The sequence below is a fragment of the Theropithecus gelada genome, chromosome 13 (assembly GCF_003255815.1).
Source record: "Theropithecus gelada isolate Dixy chromosome 13, Tgel_1.0, whole genome shotgun sequence".
NCBI lineage: Eukaryota > Metazoa > Chordata > Mammalia > Primates > Cercopithecidae > Theropithecus > Theropithecus gelada.
Window position 1 is genome coordinate 64,330,007 of NC_037681.1, and position 18,003 is coordinate 64,348,009.

At 41.3% G+C, this 18,003-nt stretch overlaps 1 protein-coding gene and 1 non-coding gene across 2 annotated transcripts in view; one reads left to right on the forward strand and one right to left on the reverse strand.

Annotated features, from left to right (window-relative positions):
• Positions 1–8,990: 8,990 nt before the first annotated feature.
• Positions 8,991–18,003, reverse strand: part of LRPPRC (leucine rich pentatricopeptide repeat containing) — a 119,431-nt gene continuing 110,418 nt past the window's right edge. Inside the window, exons 35-38 of the mRNA XM_025405824.1 lie at positions 17,295–17,369; positions 15,228–15,312; positions 10,421–10,563; positions 8,991–9,356 (exon numbers count right to left, since the gene is read on the reverse strand). Of these exons, the coding sequence (XP_025261609.1) occupies positions 9,300–9,356; positions 10,421–10,563; positions 15,228–15,312; positions 17,295–17,369 (360 nt within the window). The 3' untranslated portion in view covers positions 8,991–9,299. The remainder of the gene's footprint in view (positions 9,357–10,420; positions 10,564–15,227; positions 15,313–17,294; positions 17,370–18,003) is intronic.
• LOC112605543 lies at positions 13,438–13,544 on the forward strand. The gene has a single exon (XR_003115520.1). It is a non-coding gene; the product is annotated as a U6 spliceosomal RNA (small nuclear RNA).

The following is an 18,003-nucleotide window of genomic DNA, read 5'->3' on the forward strand; positions in this document are numbered from 1 at the left end:
TTCACTGGGTGTTCCTATCATGTCCTCCATAGCAAGAGGATCTAGATCAGAATCAAGCCTTGGATCTAGTTCTCAAGTCTCTTTGGTCTCTTTCAGTTTAGAACAGTTAGTCAACTTTCCTTGACTTTCGTGACCCTGATACTTAATTTTGAAGGCTGTCTCTCAATTTGGGCTTATCTGGTGTATTTTCATGATTAAGCTCAGATCACACACTTTGGGCAGGAATGTCACAGAAGTGATGTTGTGTTCTGCCCAGTGCATCCTATCAGGAGGCACGTGATTTCAACCTGTCCTATACCAACAACGTTCACTTTGATCACTTGATTAAAGGGGTGTCTGCTAGGCTTCTCCACAGCCAAGTTACTATTTTCCCTCCCTTTATAATTAATAAGCATTTTGTAAGTGGGTACTTTGAAACTATGTAAACTTTCCATATATTCATTTTAAAATTTCCATCAATGTAAACTTGTGGTTTCCCATTATATCCAATGGATTACAACCCTTTACTATTGTGATTAATTCTGATGCTCAACTTGTCCCTCATTTGGCCAGTGGGAACCCTGTCGAGCTGGCTTCTGCATCCTTTTGACATTTCCTCATCATCCTTTGAGGGCTGAAACAACCAAGAGTTTCAGGCTCATTTTTTTTTGAGGCAGAGTCTCACTCTGTGGCCTAGGTTGGAGTGCAGTGGCGCAATCTCGGCTCACTGCAACCTCTGCCTCCCAGGTTCAAGTGATTGCCTTGCCTCAGCCTCCCAAGTGGTTGGGATTAACGGTGGCCACCACCACACCTGGCTAAGTTTTGTATTTTTAGTAAAGACAGTGTTTCACCATATTGGCCAGACTGGTCTTGAACTCCTGACCTCAAGTGATCCACCTGCTTCGGCCTCCCAAAGTGTTGGGATTACAGGCGTGAACCACGGCACCCGGCGTCACAGGTTCATCTTGTATTTTCCTATCCCAGCCCTGGAATCAGATGTTTCTCCAGAGAATCTGGGTTCCTCTTAGTGGAAAATGGTATTTAGGAGCTAAGGTTTTAGCGATAAGTAAGCTCATTGCTTTTGGAACATCTCTGCTCCCAGGCTCTCTCAGTGAATAGAGTTGGGGAGTGTGTGTGTGTGTGTGTGTACACGTATGTGCGCGCATACATACATACCTAACTACACATGAGTTTACTCTGATAAAATCCAATTCTAATCCAGCAACACAGAGCTGATCCTTGGTTCTTCCCTCTTCTCTAATTGTGAGAAACCTGGCCTCCATTACCCTTAGGTTATTTACTCATTTGATTAACCGCCTGCATGTAAGTGATCTCCCATCTACACTGCCATGCTTTGCCCTGTGTGGACATCCTGCCTACCCTGCTCAGGCTCCAACTCCCATGTCCAGCTTTCCCTGAGTCTGCAGCTGTCTCCTTCGCCCTCCCCTGGCCCACCACAGCTTCCCCCCACCTCCCTGTCACTGTGGTCCCCTAATGGCGTTAGGCCTGACTGAAGAAGGGGAAGGATGAAGAGGACATTGGTATCCTTCCTTAACTCCCCCAGGTAATTCTAATGTGCAGTGATTGACAGCCACTAAGATACATCACCTGACTTTGTAAGTTCACTATTCAGTCTGCAAATGGCTTTGGTAACCCAGTGGCTTTGTCTGCCGGGCTGCAGGGGAAAAGGGCAAAGTGCAAAGGCAAGAGAGATGGAGAAACTACAGCAGCTGCCATTTATTTGTGTTTTTTCTACAGCGGTGGTTCTCCACCCTGGTTGCCCATGCTGGAGCTTTAACAAGGCCAATGTGGACCCATTGCCCAGAGATTCTGATCCCATGGGTCTGTTTTGTTTAAAATGCTCTTCAAGGCATTGTGAGGCCAGCCAGGGAAACAAAGAACCAAGGCTCAGCCGGGTGCGGTGGCTCACACCTGTAATCCCAGAAGTCTGGGAGGCCGAGGTAGGCAGATCACAAGGTCAGGAGATCGAGACCATCCTGGCCAACATGGCAAAACCCTGTCTCTACTAAAAATACAAAAATGAGCTGGGCGTGGTGGTGTGTGCTGGTAGTCCCAGCTACGGGCTGTTGAGGCAGGAGAATCGCTTGAATCCGGGAGGCAGAGCCTCCGCAGTGAGCTGAGATTGAGCCACTGCACTCCAGCCTGGTGACAGAGTCACTCTGTCTCAAAAAAAAAACCAAAACAAACAAAAACAACAAAAAACACCCAAGGCTCTCAAGGCACGCATGCTGTTTAGCGAGCCCTGCCCTGCATTGCAAAAGGGTAGAGATTTATTTGTCATTACTGAAAGCATGGCTTGCAAAGTTTTCCTGTTAAGTCAGATAGTAAATATTTGGGACTTTGTGGGCCATGTAGGCTCTGCTGCAATTACTTAACTCTGGTGTTACAGTGTGAGAGCAGCTGTGGACTATAGTAACGTACAGCCTGTGTGGCTGTCTTCTAAGAAAATATTATTTACAAAAACAGGCATGCTGCTAGATTTGACCTGAGGCTGTAGTTTGCAGAGCTTTGGCAAAGGTTTTCAAATTTGCATTTTAAGCCCTCCAATTTCAAGTTATGCTATTGGTGGGGAATTTTAATTAAACAGAAAATCAATACTGGCTCAAATATTTCCTGATTTTTTCAAAAAAAAAAATCTGCTCTTGTTCCTATAAATAGTATATAAGATGTAATCTTGCCCTGGGTTAAACCAGTCTACAAAGGTAGATCTTGCATTTGCTTTTGTTTTTTTCTACTTCTCTTCAATTCTTCTCTTCATCCCAAATTAAACAACTAGCAACAGAAATGTTTAAATCTATGTCAAATCCACGTGTTAACAGACCTGGGACCGGGGGTTCTACATAGTGGCTTAGCACAGCATACAAACCACTTTCCTTTGGCCCGACTGGCCTTGGGGTCTGCAGCACTAACCAGGCCCTGAGGAAGCGTGCAAGGGACTGGAATGCAGGGAAAGTGATGAAATATTTTGTTGGTTGGCCTTTGCTTGTTTGCAAAATATATCCAATGCTCACATCTGAGAGACAACAGACATCCTTATTTGCAAATAGTCTGCACTAGATAATTCAGATTGCAAATCATCTGTCATTTATACTTGATAATGATTTGTTCTTGATTTAAAGTGGCCTGGGTACAGAGCAACATCCCCTGTCTTTATCACATGAGTTCTGCCTGAGGCAGCTTCAGCAGGGTAGGCAGGCAGGCAGATGGAGCATAGCCCATTTTCTGCTGGTGCTCTAGGAAGAGCAGCACATGTGGTGTTAGCAGCTAATAATTAAAACAATAATGTCTAAGCAGTGGGTTGAGATTTTCAAACACATACCAACTCAAAAACACTTCTCTGCTTTCCATGGAATAGTGCTCACATCATTTGTATGATTGTCTTTTCTCTTTAAAATTGGAAATACTCTTGTTTCCCCCAAACTGCTAATAAGCTCTACTGACCCATGCTAAAAAAATAAAGCTCTTTCGGCCGGGCGCAGTGGCTCACACCTGTAATCCCAGCACTTTGGGAGGCTGAAGCGGGTGGATCACTTGAGGTCAGGAGTTCAAGACCAGCCTGGGCAATATAGTGAAACCCCATCTCTATTCCAAATACAGAATTAGCCAGGCACAGTGGCAAGTGCCTGTAGTCCCAGCTACTTAGGAGGCTGAGGCAGCAGAATCACTGGAACCCGGGAGGTGGAAGTTGCAGTGAGCCAAAATCGTGCCATTGTACTCCAGCCTAGGCAACAGAGCAAGACTATCTCAAAAAAGAAAAAAAAGTTCATGCCTGTAACCCCAGCACTTTGGGAGGCCAAGGTGGGTGAATCACCTGAGGTCAGGAGTTCGAGACCAGCCTGGACAACACAGTGAAACCCCATCTCTACTAAAACTACAAAATTAGCCAAGTCTGGTGGCGCATGCCTGTAATTCCAGCTACTTGGGAGGCTGAGGCAGGAGAATCGCTTGAACTTGGGAGATGGAGGTTGCAGTGAGCCGAGATCACACCACTGTACTCCAGCCTGGGCAACAAGAGTGAAACTCCATCTCAAAATGAAAAGCTTTATTTTTGTTGATTCCATTATTCCACTATTGTACAGAAACCCTGCACTGTGCTTGGACTCGGCTTGAATTTGTCTGACTTTCACAGGCCTCCTCTTCTTGACAGTAAACTTGAAAATATTTTTATGTGGGCACTCGGGTTGTGAAGGACTCCTTGGGCCTCAACCCCCAGTGTCCTAACTCTGAGCTACCAAGTTGACTAGAAATCCTGTAAGACCACCATGTGGGAGGAAACCCTCCGAAGCACACAAACCATCCATCTCAGAAGGAACACGACTTGGAAAGCGGAAGGACATGGTGGTGTGCCCATTGATTGATTCATTCAGCGGTGCCTACCGGGTGCCCAACATGCCAAGCTCTGCTAATTGGCAGGTCTGCAGAGTGCTGGAAGAGCTCACCTCCTCAGGGAGGAAACAAAAAAACAAGCAAATAATGGGAATGTTACAGCAAGTGCACATCCAGGCCTGGGTTGGTAAAGACGCTACTTCATCATGGTGGCTCACGCCTATAATCCTAGCACTTTGGGAGGCCGAGTGGGCAATCACCTGAGGTTGGGAGTTCGAGACCAACCTGACCAACATGGCAAAAACCTGTCTCTACTAAAAATACAAAAATTAGCCAGGCGTGGTGGTGGGCGCCTGTAATCCCAGCTACTTGGGAGGCTGAGACATGAGAATAGCTTGAACCCGGGAGGCGGAGGTTGCAGTGAGCTGAGATCATTCCATTGCACCCTAGTCTGGGCAACAGTGAGATATTCCGTCTCAAAAAACAAAACAAAAGAACAAGATGCGACTTTAGAGAATTCTGAGGATAGATCTCAACAGCCAACCATTGTCCAAACAACTGCAAAGGCAGGAAGACTGAAGCTGGTCGAATACTTTTGCTTTACCTGGACCTGATGTTTTGGGTTGTTTTTTTTTTTTCCCCCTCCATGCAGAAAAGAAAAAGATAAGTGCCTATCTTTGATTTGCTAATGCAGCTTCTTTATTTGTACTAAGGCTGCATAATGTGGGCTTTGTAAAGTCTGTCGGCCTGAAAGCAGGATACATTTCTAATGGAAACACTCCCATGCATGATTGTACAACAGCAAAGCGATAAATTACCGTGATTTTGTACTCCCTGCAGCTATTAGTTCAGCCCTCCTTCAGGAATGTTGCTTTCAGTTATAGAAATTCTATAAATATTCGTTCATCAGAAAGACAAATATTAAATGAAAATTATGCTGAAGGACGAGAAAAAGTATGCAGAGTACACACATTGCAGACTTGAGACAGAAATTGTCCCGAGAACAATTTGCAATACAAAGCTTGCTTAATAATTTACTGGAACTCGTAAACTCAGCGATTATGCCGGGCACTGGATATTTGATTAAATAGAAGAAAACAGGCTTACAGTGTGAGGTGTCTGGAAACTGGGAGCACTTGTATTAATGTGAATGTGAAGGGTTTTTTTTTTTTTTTTTTTTTTTTAATGCAGAATATTCTTATAGTTTCAATTCCAATTTGACTTTTAACCGACTTTAAACCGGATTGCTTTCATTTTGTATTCTCATAGGAAGTAAATGATTTTAGTTAGAGTCCTAGCCATGCAACTTATCAAGTTGATTCTGGGCAAATTCACTGCTGTAAGCCTAGGTTTCTCATGGTGAATTCTCATTGCAAAAGGGCAGCCTGACCCACAGTAGTAGGTGCAGAGTTTAGAACCCACAGAACTGACTACAGACAGCTTGATTTACTGTGACAGGATTATGCTAGGTCTGGGGACACGCAACGAGACCAAGAACTGGTCCTTGCGAAGTTCAGAATCTGTGTGGAAGACAGTAAGACAGTATGTGTGATACCTGCTCTGCTCAAGCAGCTGTAGAAGACCTGGAAAGGAAACAATATGTTGGGTGAGGGGTCCAAGAGGCAGAGGTGACACTGATGGTGATCTCAGCATTCTCAAAAAAGGGTGCAGGTGCTGAAGGCGGCCTGTCCATGAGGTGGGTGGGCCCCAGCCATCTATGGGGACGTAAAATGCTCTGATAGAACCTCCTTCATTTTAGGTGTCAATTTACTCTACCTTCTAATTTTTGCCAACTTTGTCCCACAGAGGTCTCAAATTATCTGCTTGTCCTTAAAACAGATAAGCAGTGACTTTGTTGGTTGTCCACATACAACCTACAGGCCATTTAACAAGGAAATTCTGGTCCTAACAGAGGTCCCCGCCTCAGTTTTAATTTATAATTCTAAGACTGAAGTCTTTTGAAATGGCTTAAAGTACTTGTGCAAACATTTGATAAGATAAAAACGAAGGTGCTAGTTGGGTGCAGGACCTCATGCCTGTAATGTCAACATTTTGGGAGGCTGAAGTGGGTGAATTTCTTGAGCCCATAAGTTCACGACCAACCTGGGTAACTGGACAAAACCCCGTTTATTCAAATTAATACAAAAAATTAGCTGGCTGTGGTGGCATGCACCTGTAGCCCCAGTTACTTGGGAATCTGAGGTGGGAGGATCACCTGAGCCTGGGAGGTCAACACTGCAGTGAGCTGTGATCATGCCACTGCTCTCCAGGCTGGGCCACAGAGTGAGACAATTTAAAAAAAAAAAAAAAAAAAAAGGCAGCAGCAGCCCACATTTAGAGTATACTTTATTCAAAGCATTTCAGTTAAAATTATATTGCATTCAAATACATGAACATATAATTATATATAAAATACTATAGTTTTCAATAGTTTATAATGACATCTTTTTAGAATTAGCTGCTTATAATTTGAGTGTAAATGTATTACAGAAAGCTGCTAAATTTTGTTTATATTTCTACTCATTTCAATTTAGCTATTAGATATTTAGAACACTCAAAAGCCCACCTACAGTATACAGTTATTATACTTTAAATATTTATGTTCAATAGGGGAACCAATACAGTGCAAAAGATATCTGAATAGCTAGTCCTTTGTAACACCCCCCGCTGCTGTTTAGAGTTCTAGATAAGGGGGTCTTACCTATTTCCTCTGTATTACACTCACATTTTACCAGAGTCAACGTACAGGGCCAGTGTGGAGTCACTTCATGCACATGAGATGGTACTTTCAGTTTCCCCAGAGATTGTGAAATCCAGATTACACCCCAAGGTTATGCCTCACCTTGGAGACCTATTTTAATGTCAATTAGTGAATGTTGACTAACTTGTCGTTAGCATGACTGCAAAAAATAAGGCCTACTTCAGTGCAATCACTAAAGATGTACACAGGAGTGAGGCTCTTGGCCAGGTGTGTAATACCAGTACTTTAGGAGGCTGAAGCGAGGGCAGGGGGAGGATCACTTGAGGCCAGGAGTTCGAGACCAACCTGGCCAACATGGTGAAACTCCATCTTTACTATACAAAAATTAGCTGAGTATGCTGGTGCATGCCTGTAATCCCAGCTACTTGGGAGGCTGAGGCACGAGAATCACTTGAACTCGGGAGGCGGAGGTTGCAGTGAGCTGAGATTGCACCACTGCACTTTGGCTTGAGCAACAGAGCAAGACTCTATCTCAAAAAAGAAAAAAAAAAAAGACACTTGGCAAACCTGTAACATGTGCAGATCCTGCACCTGGGCAGTGCTCAAGGCACTATGTCCACTGGGCCAAGACTCAACATTGGCCACGCCCCCTGCTTCCTTAAATCTAAGGCCATAAAAAGAGTTGAAGTAAAAGCCTGGCTAATACCATGACGACATTTACTTTCTGGCTTCCTGCCATCAACCCTCCCTCTCACACCATCTGCGGGCAGGTAGCAGATGCCGGAGAGAAAGTCCCACAAGACAGAAGGTCAACAGCACCAGTTGCAAGCAGCCTGCCTATGTCCCCAAGGCAAGGTCTCCCCTGATGTGAACAGTGTGACCCAAGTTGGCATTGAAACTGAACAGCAGGGACTCACCAAATTCAAATGAACAAGGAATACCCCAAAATCGGAAGAGTTCTCAAAACATTTTCAACATTTTGGTAATTAATTACCTCATCTCCAGTTAGGTCGATATTCCATATTAAGACATGTTTTATAATTGCAAACTCTCTTGACTACCTATCTTAGAATTTTTTTTGAAGTCACTATTTACAGTGTAGATATTAACAGGCATGAGAGTCAATACAGGGATAACTTTTATTTCAAAAAATTAAACACAAACCAATATTTTGCCCCTTCATAGATGAAGCCACATCTTTTCAGGATATGAGTATAAAGTAACAAGCCTAGGGCAGAGCTTGTGCTGACAAAGTCCTGAAACTAAAATGAGAGGAAACACATCGCTCTACTTTGGGATAAGTCATGACCAAGACTCAATTTCAGAGACGTTCTATGAATAGAGGTGCTTGGAAGCCACGGTGGCAGAAGGGAAAGAGGGGGAAGTACGCCGAAGAGCCTCCAGGCATGACAGACAGCCCCCTGAACAAGCACAAGAGACAGGCCCTTTGGGCTCTGCTTCTCACTGGAAAATGATGAAGGCTAGATCTGATGACTCCTAGTGCCAACATTTAATCAAATTTTTTTTTTTTTTTTTTGAGACGGAGTCTCGCTCTGTCGCCCAGGCTGGAGTGCAGTGGCCGGATCTCAGCTCACTGCAAGCTCCGCCTCCCGGGTTTATGCCATTCTCCTGCCTCAGCCTCCCGAGTAGCTGGGACTACAGGCGCCCACCACCTCACCTGGCTAGTTTTTTGTATTTTTTAGTAGAGACGGGGTTTCACCGTGTTAGCCAGGGTGGTCTCGATCTCCTGACCTCGTGATCCGCCCGTCTCGGCCTCCCAAAGTGCTGGGATTACAGGCTTGAGCCACCGCGCCCGGCCCCATTTAATGAAATTTGAAAGTTATGCAGGACTTCACACATGTAAGGAATTGTTATATTGCAGAATATTATGCAATAGAAAGTTCACGATCACTATACTTAGCTCTAAAATTTTTCAGAGAAACAGCAGACTAATAAGTGAGTCTTAAATAAAGGAATAACATTTTAATGAAATAAACAGAGCAGGGAAACCAAAGAGCCAATTAGGGGAAGAATCTTGAAAAAGTATGGCTTCCCACAGCAGCAGCACTGAGGAAAATGCTATCAATTTATGCCAGAGGAAAAAAACTCCAAAAATGTCCAATAACCAAGCGCACAGTTATGGTCAATAAGATTTTGAACATGTGTCACACATAAAGAAAATTTTCATTTATTTTTCCCTTCAGATACACTTCAAAATAACATGTAGACACAGAATCACAAATATATACAAAACAAAGTATCGCCTGCTTTTTCAGGAAGAATTTTCCCTCAATTCTTTTACCTGCTGTACATAAAATTCAAAGCTTTCCTGTTAAGGAGAAAAAAAGAGGAAAGTTAGAGATAAAGCTACCAGCAAGAGGTGATGGTACAAAACTTAAAAAATCATAAACACTACCAACTGGTAGCTAAGACGGCCAGGCCCATGGAAGATGCTGCCCCTCAAGCTTCAGCACACCTTCTTGTTTCATTAAATCACAAGTTCAAGGGCCTTGGGTTCAGAGTCAAAGTTAGCAGGAGTTAGGGTACGTGTATATGTGCAAGCATGTGTGTACGTGCACATATGGAGGTATTTACACCTGGGTATGGAAGGCTGAGGTGTTCAAAATAAACATGGTGTAGTGACTTTCAGTTCAATGATGCAACAAAAAGGAATTGTGCATATGTGATTTCTCTTATTAAAGAAAACAGGCCGGGTGCGGTGGCTCACGCCTGTAATCCCAGCACTTTGGGAGGCCGAGGTGGGTGGATCACAAGGTCAGCAGTTCAAGACCAGCATGGTCAACATGGTGAAACCCCATCTCTACTAAAAATATAAAAATTTGCCAGGCATGGTGGCGGGCCCCTGTAATCCCAGCTACTCGGGAGGCTGAGGCAGGAGAATCGCTTGAACCCAGGAGGTGGAGCTTGCAGTGAGCCGAGACCGCGCCATTGCACTCCAGCCTGGGCGACAGAGCGAGACTCTGTTTCCAAAAAAAAAAAAAAAACTTTCCTACATGAAGAAATAAAAACCAACTTATGTAAATGAACAAGTAATTACCAGTGACATAATATGCTTGGCTGTTGAACTACAGGCCATTAAATCCTATTTCAAGTTGAAATGATAGAACTGCCCCAAGGACATTTGGTAAATCCATGCCGATAGCTGAAGGTCTGAGACAGACCTTGTATTTTAAATTGTGGCCCCAGAGAGCTATGTTCTCCCACTGCTGCAGCCAAGGCACGCTGCTCAGTCCCTCAAGCCATCCCCTGAGGGTTCTTCACAGAGATCTAATCCTCATGTAATTAAGTCTTCAACTTATTTTCTTATACATTGTTATGAAGCGTACATAAATCTGTAGAGGTATTTTTTCCCTTTAATTAAGAAATACTCACAGGGGGTTCAGTGAAAGGGACAGACTCTCCAGCATTCTTCAGCAAAACTGCGTAACGCTTGAGAAACAGATCATCCAATTTTGTATTCTTTGCAGTCAAATGTTCATACAGTGCTTTAGCAGATGTGACATCTTTCTCTGAGACTGACAAAGAAAAAACTATATTAATCAGAGATAAAGACAACCTATCTTACTCTTTTCACCAAAACACTTAGCCACTCAGGGATGGCTGGATCCCTTCATCCCATGGCAAATGAACACTTAACTACCTTCAGTAAGAAGCCATGCTCAGAATCTACCATCTCCCCCACTACTTCTCTACATCCCTCATTCAGCATCACTCACTTTGAAGGAGAAGAAAATGACAAATATGGCTACATTTAAAGGCCTTTAGAATAATATTAATGGTACCATTCACTTAGGTTATTATTTTGAAGACCTATGATAGTTCAAGTGACCACAAACTGAAGTCCTCAGTTATAAAATAATACACACACCTACCATTCAATCCCCTTTGGCTTAAAACCACTTTGAAATCAAGATAATCCAGGAACTGTTGTGGAGAGGGACATGTCAATTATGGAGAAATCTACATCAAGATCATCAGCTCAATACCAAAAAAGTTTTTCATTTTTCTATTGTGAAGTAAATATGGAGAATATAGTTAGCTACAGTGATACACACAAAAAAAACCTATAGGCCGGGCGCGGTGGCTCACGCCTGTAATCCCAGCACTTTGGGAGGCCAAGGTGGGCAGATCACGAGGTCAGGAGATCAAGACCATCCTGGCTAACACGGTGAAACCCAGTCTCTACTAAAAATACAAAAAATTAGCTGGGCATGGTGGCGGGCACCTGTAGTCCCAGTTACTCGGGAGGCTGAGGCAGGAGAATGGCGTGAACCTGGGAGGCGGAGCTTACAGTGAGCCGAGATCGTGCCACTGCACTCCAGCCTGGGTGACAGATCAAGACTCCGTCTCAAAAAAAAAAAAAAACAACTTATAAGAAGACATTAACAAGTTACACTAGTTTCACTTAAGTGAATGATAAAATAACTTAGGAGCCAAATTTGGCTGGCTGTCTACTTGTGGCTGACTTGTGGAAATTTTTTAGTTTACCATCGAGATCGTAAGGTCTCTGCTAACAATTACTGCTGGTAATTCAACTCTTTAATTTTGCATTAGATTGTTAGCATCTAACCACCAAATAAACCCCTGCCCTACGCTGACTCTGATATTGTCAATCGCAACTCCAGCAGCACCAGGGGAACCCCTAACATGGATATGAGAAGTTCAGCAATCAGTCTCCCAGAGTGGAATGAGGGTGAATGACTCATCAGCTCTTAGAGGAGTTGGAACACATCTTTGCTGTTTCCATGAAGTCAACTTCTTGTGTAAATCCTTTATTCCCCTCCCTAAGGAGCTGAACCCTTTCCCTACTACTATCAAGGGCTCAAGCTCTATCTTCTAGGAAGCTGCTCTGAAAATTCCAGCATCTTGCCTTTCTTTACTTCCTGATTTTTCTACCTTCCTCCCAAGATGGATTACCTAATTTAGTAGTAACACATATAGTTTTAGGCATTTGACACGATTTTACATTACAGGCATACCTTGGCTTTAATGCACTTTACAGATGTTGCGTTATTTACAAATTGAAGGTTTGTGGTAACCCTGCCTTGAGCAAGTCTATCAATGCCATTTTTCCAACAGTATGTGCTTGCTTTGTGTCTCCGTGTCACACTCTGGTAATTCTTGGAATATTTCAAACTTATTATTGTTATATCTGTTATGGTGATCTGTGACCAGTGATCTTTGATGTTGCTACTGTAATTGTTTGGGGGGTGCTATGAACCATGCACATGAAGACGGCAAACGTGAGAAATGTGTTCTGACTGCGATGTTGACTAGCAGTTCTGCCGTCTTCCTCTCCTCAGGCCTCCCTATTCTGAGACACAACAATATTGAAATTAGGCCAATTAAAAACTCTATAATAGCCTCTAAGTGTTCAAGTGAAAGGAAGAGTCACACATCTCTCATTTTAAATCAAAAGTGAGAAACGATTAAGCTTAGCTTACTGAGGAAGGCATGTCAAAAGCCGAGATAGGCTGAAAGCGAGGCTTCTTGCGTGGAACAGCCAGTTGTGAATGCAAAGGAAAAGTCCTTGAAGGAAATTAAAAATGCTACTCCACTGAACACACAAATGATAAGAAACTGACACAGCCTTACTGCTGAAATGGAGAAAGTTTTATTGGTCTTGATATAAGATCAAACCAGCCTCAACATTCCCTTAAAAGCCAAAGCCTAATCCAGTGCAAGGCCCTAACACTCTTTAATTCTATGAAGGCTGAGAGAGGTGAAGAAGTTATAAAAGGAAAGTCTGAAGCTAGCAGAGGCTGGTTCTTGAGGTTTAAGGAGAGAAGCCATCTCTATGACATAAAAGTCCAAGGTGAAGCAGCAAATGCTGATGCAGAAGCTACAGCAGGTTATCCAGAAAATCTAGCTAAGACCACTGATGAAGGCGGCTACACTGAACGACAGATACTCAATGTAGATAAAACAGTCTTATATTAGAAGATGTCATCTAAGACTTTCATAGCTAGAGAGGAAAAGCCAATGCTTGGCTTCAAAGGACAGGTTGACTCTATTTTCAATGGCTAATGCAGCTGGTGACTTTAAGTTGAAGCCAGTGCTCACTTACCATTCCCAAATCCTAGGGCCCTTAAGAATTATGCTAAATTTATTCTGTCTGTGTTCTATAAATGGAACAACAAAGCCTGGAGGACAGCACTGATGTTTATACATGGTTTACTGAGTATTTAAAGCCTGCTGTAGAGACCTACTGCTCAGGAAAAAAAAGATTCCTTTCAAAATATTACTGCTCAGTGATAATGCACCTGGTCACCCAAGAGCTCTGAAGGAGATACACAGGGAGATTAATGTTCTCAGGTGCCCTCATACAACATCCATTCTGCAGCCCATAGATCAAGGAGTAATCTAGACTTTCAAGTCTTATACATTTTGGGCTCACTTCGGCAACACATGCACTAAAATTGGAATGATACAGAGAAGATTAGCATGGCCCCCGCACAAAGATGGCATGCAAATGTGTAAAGCATTCCATGTTTTAAAAATAAATTTAAAACAAAAACAAACGTTTCATAAGGCTATAGCTGACACAGACAGTGATTCTTCTGATGGATCTGGGCAAAGTAAACTGAAAACCCTCTGGGAAAGGTTCACCATTCTAGATGCCATTAAGAACATTTGTTAACAGGAGTTTGGGAGAAGCTGACTCCAACCGTCGTGGATGAACCCCTTCGAGGGTCTCAAGATCTCTGTGGAGGAAATCACTGCAGATGTGGTGGAAATAGCAAGACAACTAGAAGGAGAAGTGGAGCCTGAAGATGTGACTGAACTGCTGCAGTTTCATGATCAAACTTAACATGATGAGAAGCTGTTTCTTGAGAAGGAATCTACTCTTGGTGAAGATGCCGTGAACACTGTTTAGATGACAACAAAGGATTTAGAGTATCGCATACATTTAGTTAATAAAGCAATTGTATGGTTTGAGAAGACTGACTCCAATTTTGAAAAGATGTTCAACTGCAGATAAATGCTAACAAACAACATCGCATAGTACAGAGAAATCTTTCATGAAAGGAAAAGTCAGTTGATGTGGCAAACTTTATTGTTGTCTTATTTTAAGACACCTCAACCTTCAGCCATCAGCATTGAGGCGAGACCTTCTACCAGCAAGATTACGACTCACTGAAGGCTCAGATGATTGTTAACTATTTTTAGCAATAAAGTATTTTAAATTAAGGTATGTATTTTTAAAAAACATAACGCTATTGCACACTTAATACACTACACTATCGTGTAAATGTAATTTTTATATGCACTGGGAAACCAAAAAATTCATGTAACTCACTTTGTTCATTATATATTTGCTTTAATGTGGTGGTCTGGAACCATATCTTCCAGGTATGCCTGTGGTTAGTTACTGGAAATTTGAAAAATTTTATGACTATATCTCTATTTTGAAATACAGAATGTTCTCCTCAGAAGTATAGAAAAAGAGAACTGACTTACTAATTCTGACTCCTGAGTCTGTTGTCCTCCCATAGATAAAATCAATGAAGCAATTATTTACCCCATGCCTCCAGTGAGCAAATCAGTGGGCAACAGATGGAGAGGCGATCATGATTGAGAAACGCTAACATTTATTTTGATGACTGAGGAAACTTTAGACTAGTTTCCTTTCATATGTGATTGTCTGGCAATCAGGGAACAAACTGGTTAAAAGACCAGAATTTGAACTGGGACGTAAAAACCTTGGGCTACTTTTTAATCAAGGGTCTATCATTTCAAAGGAGTAGCAGGCAAGCAGAGAGGGTACTGAAGGAGCAAGAAGGCCGGTTAAGTGAGTCTCAAATTTCTGCTTGTTTCAGGTGGCAGGCCCTTGGGGAGACTGAACTAGTTTCTGATATATAAGTCCAAGAGGATTTCTAGGTCTTTCCAGGAGACTGGGATTCTACTCAATATACCTGGACTGCTCGGAAGACGTTCAGTAATACTTTTTAATGTTAAAGTTATATGCATAATTTCATATTTTTCTTAATATATGGTTTTAAAACATATTCCAGCACTGAGTTATTTATATCATAATTATCTGATATTTAGGATTACTGCCTTTGAGCTGAAGACTGACTTAGTTGACTATACTACAAGTCATTTACATAATATAGTCACTTAAATAATAAAGCCATTTAAATAATCCAATAATATAGTCAAATTAAACTTATATTACCATAGCTTTTCATGAGGGAACTATATGCTTCTTCCTTTTCGTTTAATTCAGGAATCAATTCTAACAGAGATTTCAGAGTTGATGCCTAGGAAATTAAATAAAGGTAATATTACCAAAACCTCAAATTAACAGTGAAATAGAACACTGACAAATCAACCCTATATTAAAATTTTTCACAATAATTATAACAGAACTGCCTATTCAATTTAATGGACTATTGTCCCTTATATATTAGCATTTGATACTGACTCAATAATCTACAGCTAAAACAAACCAGCATTTTTCACAGTTAATGCAATTCCACTTACATTTCTACAAATATTTTCCTAGAATATGAAAAACATTGCTTCTTTTGTCAAGTGGTGACCATACCATACCAAGAAGTTATAAGATTCCCAAGGGTAGAGAGATAACCCTATCTTTAGGTGCCACAACTGGTTGATGAAATTGTAAAGAATTCAGTTAAAACATTCTGAAGTTTTACCCACTTGACATACAAAAAAGAGCATTTCCAGGATCTCTCTGAAATTTTTACTTATTTCTTCCAGGGAATAAGCAGACTCAGCTATGGTTTTATTTTCCGTAGCAAGTGAATACAGAACTGCTATGCCCTAATGAATATCTGCTGAGTATTTCCCACCCTACTCCAACATCACCGGATAAATCCATGATGGACATATAAACATTTATGCCTTCTTCCTATCTCACCAAGAGGAGCAAAATCTGCCTTAACTATTTTACTGTCAAACAATGGAACACTGTTAACAGGCATCTTAAAAATCCTAACTCCTTTTTATAGCATGTTTATTCAGTCCACACCTGGACCTGCATCCTCCCAGGGCTTCTTCTATTTTAAACTCTCCTGGGTGGAATGTTCTAAGCAGATACGTTGCTGTGCATTTCCCGTCCCATCTCCTGGACAAGGGAACAGGGACTTGGCACAATCCCAAATGTGGACTGACAAGTGCTTTTCAGATTCCTTGTACTTTTTAATCACAAATATAAAAACGTAGCCTCTGACAGGAAAGAAAGGGCAATTAAATACTTTCTAAAAGTTGTTTATAGTAAATAAATACATGAGTCACAGATGCAATGAAGCAAATTTTTAAAAAGTGTAGGTATATTTAGGGGAAGTGTGTAGAAATTAAGGAAAACATAGATCTCCCAAAATGGACACAGCCTAAATGTTTCAAATAAAACAAGCATCACAGTCGGCATGTGGTTTGAAACTTCATAAAGAACCCAAATAAACTAAGAATGTAGTTTCTGGGGTACAAGAGGTAAAATGAGATCTAAGAGAAATTTAATTTTATACTTACTGTTAAACATCAATAGAATTTAATATACCTACTATGTACCCACAGAAACTTTTTAAAATAATAATAAATTTTTCAAAAGGACTTGGTTCTGTTACACACTCACCCACCCCTTCCTTATACAGTGTAAAAAAAAAAGTAACTGTACAAATTAGAATATTTGTGGCTCCATATCAATTTGAAAGCCAAGTGGCTCATTTACCTGATGGTTTATACCTGATAAATGCTCAAAAGTAGCCACGTGCTGGGAGACACTCTGGAGTATACATTTCCCTTGGCAGTGCTTCTGCATTGTTAACTGTCCCAAGGTGACCTAAGCAATGTAATTTTAATCTTCCTTTTTTTTTTTTTTAAAGTAAAGACAAGGTTTCGCCAGGCTGGTCTCAAACTCCTGACCTCAAGTGATCCACCCACCTCGGCCTCCCAAAGTGCTGGGATTACAGGTGTGAGCCACCATGCCTGGCCTAATCTTGCATTTTTAAGGGCCTTTTCTTGGAGCTCTCAATGCATAACTATGTAAGTGGAAAATTCCTGCATGAACTTGTTTTACATTTCTAGTTACAGCTAAAAGATGACAAAACTGACTCTATCAACATCCTCTAAAAGTAAGTAAGTAAAGACAAGAAAAGTCTTGAATCTCTACAGTATTCTCAAATAAGGTCCTGAACCAATAGGCTTTTATGTTAAATTCAATACTTCTGAGCAAGGCACGTGCAGTATCGTTGATTTGTTAGCAAGTAAAGCAGAGTACCTTTCCTCGTTTCCCAGAATTCCTAAGGAAGAACACCAACAAAATCGAGGTTTGTTCAGCAATTGCACCACATCTCTAAAAATTAAAACATTATTCAGTAAGTGAAGGTTTCTGATAAACAAGCGGATCAAACTGAATATTTCCAATTAAGAAAGTTCACAATAATACAGTAGTGTATTATTACCAATAGGAAGGCCTAATAGTCGACTATTATTTTTTAAGGCAAGAAAAAAGAAAACAAGTGTAAGCTATGCCAAGCTTTGCTAAATGCTGTCCTTGGCATTGCAAGTATAAAGTTTGTTTAAAAAGAAAAGGGAAAAATTAAACTAATGCTTCAACAACCACAGAATAAGGTTTAGGACTGCAAAGAAAGAGGAAAAAAAGAAACACTATTCCTCTCCAATTATACTGCCAAGCATTCACAAGTGAGCTAGGGATCATAAGGTTAATTATACATTTAATAAGGTGTCAGGGAGATAACTGCTCGTTTCTTTATAAAAATTAAAATGTACAAAGCAAGTTCTCTTTAAAGTATAATTACCTACACTTATGCATACAAAAGGACTGATTTCAATCTCTCTATTTTATAAAAGGCTTTCATTGCAACAGACAGCCAGCGCTTGAGAAAGAGACCAAAGTTAAACTCAAAAAAAAGTTTATATGACAGACCAGATAAATCAAGTGTCTATCCAATCTTAGATGCTATAGT